General features: G+C 39.6%; 1 protein-coding gene across 1 annotated transcript; it reads right to left on the minus strand.

The window, feature by feature from the left end:
* Positions 1-319: 319 nt before the first annotated feature.
* Positions 320-5,713, minus strand: LOC139943068 (monocarboxylate transporter 12-like). The gene is made up of 4 exons (XM_071939880.1): positions 5,370-5,713; positions 5,088-5,231; positions 1,554-2,396; positions 320-790 (listed from the first exon to the last, which is right to left on the minus strand). Exons 1-4 carry the CDS (start codon positions 5,599-5,601, stop codon positions 651-653), a joined length of 1,359 nt encoding a protein of 452 aa, XP_071795981.1. The 5' UTR covers positions 5,602-5,713; the 3' UTR covers positions 320-650.
* Positions 5,714-6,298: the final 585 nt, after the last annotated feature.

Consider the following 6,298-nt stretch of genomic DNA (forward strand, 5'->3'; position numbering starts at 1 on the left):
ATGGCGACGACCCTTCAAGGTTTTAATCGGCCGTTAAAGAACGAGTTACTACTCTTTTATTCCCATTCATAAATGCCTTTTTGGCTAAAAGGCGTAATAAAGTAAGGAACTCTTTAAAACGTCTTTCCGTTCGTGCGCCTAAGTCTTTGTGCAACCGTTCTTGTTTTCCTGTCACACACAGCGCGTCCAGCTCACCGACAGTTCCCGCATCGCCCGTAACAAGAAACGTCTTGCACCAAGACTAGCGCAGAGAATCCGCTCACAACCGGTTATAAACAGTGGTCATTATCAAATAAATGTCTACCCCCCCCCCCCCCGTAACGCGCTCTCCACTTATAGGACTAGCGAAACTGTCTGAGGTATTTATGAATTACTGTTGTTTTAACAGAGCCTCCCAAACAGAGAAGTGATAATTGTTTATTCTCCGGTTCTAATAAAAGAGTTCTGTTGAAAGAGTCGCGACATGGAGGGCCAGTTTTGTTGCTGTCACATGGTTGCTGTACGCCACTCTTCAAATGCTGCACAAGTTTTCCTATGCGTTTGTCGGCTCCGAGTAGCAAACTCTCAGTCCAATATACGGCTCTGATTTGTGCGTGTACACCCAAACCAAACTGTACACCACTACCACGTCCGCAATGCATCAAACATTTTTATTGGGTTGAGTTGGGTGAACTGGGGTGGCGTGTCTGTCTCCAGCCTACACCCAGTGCCGCAACAACAGTCAGTGATTGTACAGCAGCCATTAGACTGAAGACCACGGTGTAGTCTCCAGTTAAGTCGTATATTAAGCCTGGAGGGAAAACACAAAACAAAATATCACAACGTAAAACGTCAAGTAAGCAGGAGAAATTAGTCACCCAAAACTAGTGTCACCATAATTCAATAAGCAAAGTTTTAATGGTCTGCTTCACTCTTTGTTTAACAAGAACCGAAGATATACAATGTACTTTCAAAAGATGCGTCTCGGATGAACTGTGCGTCATGTGAAAAAGATACTGCTGTAGCATCTGTGAAGTGCCATCTATTAACAAGTTGTGACGCAAAAATTGTGTGTCAACGGTTAATATTCAGAGGTCAATAAGCATATTCTTGTAAAGACAGTGGACACTGTTGGTAATTGTCTAAGACCATTGTTAATAGTTGGTGTTCATCTCAACATAGGCATGAAATATTAAACAAATATGCGAAAATGTTAGCTCAATGAAGTTGCCAGATAATAATGACATAAAAAACCACCCGTGTCACACGAAGAGGTGTTCTATCAGATGCTTGATTTCGAGATAATCAAGTTGGTGGAAAATTACATCTTTCTCGAAGACTAAATTACTTCAGAGGAAGCCGTTTCTTACAATGTTTTATAATACCGACCTCTCCCCATTAATTTCTCGTAAACAAGTAAGGTTTTAGGCTCATAACAATTTTGAGTATTTACCAATAGTGTCCACTGCCTATAACAAGTAGTATTAACACTTCCAAATTTCTCCGCACTTGTTTCTAATTATTGAACTTGCATTCTGATAGTGCTTTCACTGAAGACGAGAACAAAAACTAACCTGGAAAATATAACAGAAGGAGTGACGTCACACCTGACGACAACCCAAACAATCCTACAACATGGCCCAACCGTTCTTTGCCGAACATCTTCTTATTGACAACATCTATTAGTATGGAAGTCGATGATAGAGCGTTTCCGTACAAGAAAGAATTCGCCGTAATCAGCCAATAAGACGTCAACCATGGATCGACAGCGTAATAAATGGCGCATATAAGTAGAGCTCCCGCAAGCCATACGTATGCGCTGACAACCTGCACAGCTTGAAACAATGGACCAATCACAATGGAAGCTATTGTTCTCCCGAATCCAAAGGCGACAACAAAATGTGATGCGTCTTCCAGTATGAATCCTTTCGACACAGTAGTGTACTGCACATAGTATATTATCCAAGCAGAATATGTAATATCCGTCACAATGTACACAAATAAGACCAGCCAGAAGGATAGGGATGAGAACAATTCAAGCTGGAATGTATCTCTAGCAAATGAGTACACTTTGGTAAAACAAGAACAGCCGAAGCGGTTGCTTGGTACTACATCATCGTCCCTGGTCTCTTGCTCCTCGTCTGTGAGAGCTGCCTCATAACCATCTTTACTCCCACTAGCTGCAAATGGTTCCATCAGAGCTCCAACGACAGCGAGGTGAAATAACAATACCCCAAGTAAAAGCATTGTTCCCCTCCAGCCGTAGGTATCTAGGAAAATCTTGATCAAGGGCACAAACGCCACAAACGTGATCGAGCTCCCTACACCGGCAAAACCGTAAGCTGTTGTGACAGACTTATTAAAATAACCTCCTATTAGATGCTTGGTTATCACAAACGAGATGCCAACAGCTGATCCTGAAAAGCAAAACACCAAAATTTAAACAACCATATAATATACAAATACTGTGAAAACATATGACGTTGCTCCAATGTCGTGCATGCCTAAGCACTGTTAATGGCGGACTGTCTCTCGCAACGTAAAACCAAAACTTAAAAAGAAATCAACACACCATGAAGTGAAAAGGGTATTGTTAAAAAAATGGATAGATCCTTTATACAAAAAATAGTTTTTGATTGTGAACAATTTTCCTGTTATCCTACTGAAAATACATGCCACCAGGATATGACTAGACCCTACCTATTTTTCACGCTGTTTCACTAAAATAACAGAGATATGAAATTAAAAACAATTTAAAGGAAAATAAAAAAAAAACGTCAACAAGAACAAGGTCAACGTGACAGAGGCTTGCCCTGCCATGCGTACAGTTGCGCGCGCAGAACCACATATCCAGTTGTTTTAATCACAACCCAAGCACTCAGAAACTGACATCGCTGACTGCTTAATCTGAAATTCTTCACGAAATAACTGAACGATTCTATAGCGACTTGTTTGTACTGTAACTTGCCAACCAGAAACTGCGCATGCGCTGGTTTCGCCCCAATGTTTGTAAACAAAGGAAAGGTCTTTAACACAGAAGTGTGGGTTCGAATCCCGGTCGTGACACTTCCATCCTTGAGCAAGATACTTTACTATAATTGCTTCTCTTCACCCAGGGGTATAAATGGGTACCTGCAAGGGTAAAAGTTTATATTGTGAATGAAAAGCTTTCGGAGCGTCACGCTAGCTCGGGGCTGTATACTCTCTAATGAGAGCTGAGAAAGATTAAAGGGGTGTTATTGGCCCAATGGCCAGGGGACTAATGTAAAGCGCATTGATACGGTTTATTGTGAAATGCGCCATAAGAATGTGTTATATATATTTAACCCACACCTGAGACGTCATGCTATTGTTAAATCGCTCCATTATTTTGCACGAGTGGCGCGATGGGTATCAACCATAGAGAACTATTCACCCATTGTGCAAACGGGTGAAACTGTCCCCATTCCGCAAGTCGTGCAACATAATAGATATATTGAATAAAATAAGTTACGTCACTGATGCCTTACACAATTATTTTTCTAACCCAGGTTAGAGCTACGTAATTATGAATGATCGTAAAGACTTTAATTAAGGTTTACCTGAGATATTATTTTTGTTTACATAAATACATTTAAACATGTCTTAAAGTCAGATAAATCAATTTAATTTTAACCAGTGTATTTTAAATTAATGGTTAATTTATCATTGTAAGTGAGTAAACTCCGTAAAAATTGGGTTTGCAAAGATGCTTCTTGTAATATCTTTATTTAAATAAGGACAGGAATTTAACTGAAATTATTGTTCATTAAGTTAGTTTGAATTTGTTAATCAAATCAAAGTTATATCCGAAATATCTGAAACTACTTGCTGGTATAAGATAGTTGGCTACAACATCATCCGTATCGTCGTTACTTTCTGTCACTTTACAACATTTACTTTGAGTCAGAAAAAAAACACTGTCGAAGGAACGAGCGTATTTCCTAAATGTCAGTCTTCGTCCATGCATAGAGAAAGGACTATGTTTACGCACCACTGGGGGTGTTCACTGGAGTGAACAAGCTTACGTAATACATACAAACAATTGTCTTAAAAATTAAACAATATCGCGCCATTCGTGCAAAATAATGGAGCGATTTCAACAAAAGCATGACGTCACAGGTGTGGGTTAAGTCGCATAATGCCCTCGGTGAACGCCACATTCGTGGGTAAGAATGGCCCTCGGGCTTCGCCCTCGGGCCATTCTTACCCACGAATGGCGCGCACCTCGGGCATTATCCTATACAACATATATTATGGTTAGAACGAGGAGGGAAAATAATAATGCAATATATTTGTTTTATTAATTGTATTTAAAATGTACATCAGATTGTTCAATTTGGACACACGGTTGAATATTTTGATACTTGGCCCGTCCTCCATGAGTCCGCAAACCAGTTATTTCAAAATACTATTAACTTTATACAAAGTAATTTGCTTTATTTTGGTTTTTACCTATACACCGATATGTGTGTTTAATAGCACTGTATACTTCGTATTTTCCGGAGTCATGTGAAAAAAATATATATCATAGGCCTTGTTATTCGGGTGGGATTCGAACCCACGACCCTCGCAATTCTAGAGCAGTGTCTAACAAACTAAGATTACTGAGGTCGCCCTGTAGCGAGAGGCAGTTCGAATCCTAATTTTAATTTGTCATCAAATATTTTGTGCATCAGGGAGATGCTGACGATTATGTCATATACTCGCGGCCGATGACGTCATACACAACGCCCCGTGTCGAACATACATTTGTTTCAATGCTGTCACACAAAACAATAATACAATACTGTCCATTTAGGTCGAAACTAAACAAGCAATATAGGTATAAGGTGTGATTGGGTATACAATACTTAAAAAATAGGCAGCAATTTGAAGACAACAATTTGGAGTAAGGTTAAGCGAAATGCCTGTGTGCCGTTATGGGTAACAGACATAGGATAACATCACTTACAATGCCCCGTGTCGAACATAAATATGGGTAACAATCACATAATGCTCTTTGCCAAATGTTTGCATGTTGAATTGGTTTGTTTGTATTCTTATTCAAGAAACTAATAGTCTTTGTGATCCCCCATTATTTTACTTACCTGTAAATGCAGTTAGAATAAAGGTGATGACGTATAAACTAGATAGGAATGACGCAGTTATCATGGAGATACCGGCAACTAATCCACACACCGTCACCACAGTCCTGGCGCCAAATCTCTCCTTTAGTGGCGTTGCTAGGACACCTTTCAGGAAAGAGAATAATGAATAATGTCAGAAGTAAAACGAACATTTAGAAAAGAAAAACATTTGCACAAGGATGTATCACTGCTTAATTGCAGTATTTGTCCTGCTTTGTGTTTTTGGCTGAATGCCATGCTTACCTGAGAAATAGGCTCCCGAGTGGACAAAAGCAACCATCCAGCCAATTAACCAAGTTGAAGTGCCGAACTGTTCTTGAAGTGTAGGTAACATCATACCCAGGCCTTTTACCAAATTACACCAAGCTACTTTGGATGTAAATAAACCCAACACAGCAATCCAGCCATGAAGACCACCATCTTGTAGGGTTTCAGTTAGAAAGTGTAAAACGCGTTCTAAACAGCCGGACTTCATTTTTGAACACCCCTCTAAGTCTTTAAACGCCTTGATAATAAATACAAAACAATCCAGTACACAGCAATATATTACTGAAACTCGGTGTGTGTGTCTTGTATGTCTGAGATAACGTACGTTTCCACTAATGAAAGGCGCACCCACTCGCAAGCAACTCCTCTTGCACAGTTTGCTTGTCTGGTTTCGTTTGGTCAAATGTATCATACATCAACGAGTTTTAACAATAATACTGGTCCCATTAAAAAATACAATGCATCGGTATAGTAGAGTGACTTTCAATAAAGCGGTCTATGAACTGACGCGTCGCTGAACAACACAGTTTGACCCCTGTAAAAATACCGAATGGGACCAAGGCTACCTCCACTGCACGACAGCTTTAGGGATAAAGGGACAATACTTCTTGTTTAAGGAGCTTGCAACTTGTCGTCTGTATTTGCAGAGTTTGTCGGTGAATCTTTCAAGGTTAATTTAATAACAGCTGCTTGGCAGAACAGCATCAAAATCCAAGGAAGAAAACAAAAAACGAAATCAACAATTTCAAAATGTCATGGCTTAATCGGGAAACAAATTGAGCAAAAATGGTGTATTGGTCGTCGTTTAAAATGCCCCTGTTTGAACTGTGTTTATTATTGCTGTAGGTTTTCTCAGCTTTACAATGTCTTGTTATATCAATTTTAAACAAATTCAATGCTTATTT

The sequence above is a fragment of the Asterias amurensis genome, chromosome 10, assembly GCF_032118995.1.
Source record: "Asterias amurensis chromosome 10, ASM3211899v1".
Taxonomy (NCBI): Eukaryota; Metazoa; Echinodermata; class Asteroidea; order Forcipulatida; family Asteriidae; genus Asterias; species Asterias amurensis.

Coding starts and splice junctions, on each gene's coding strand:
- LOC139943068 (XM_071939880.1), bottom strand. CDS start 5,601: ATGAAGTCCGGCTGTTTAGAACGCGTTTTACACTTTCTAACTGAAACC. Junction 5,232..5,369: donor CTCGGGAGCCTATTTCTCAG/GTAAGCATGGCA, acceptor CTTTCCTGAAAG/GTGTCCTAGCAACGCCACTA. Junction 791..1,553: donor CCTTCTGTTATATTTTCCAG/GTTAGTTTTTGT, acceptor TTTTCCCTCCAG/GCTTAATATACGACTTAACT.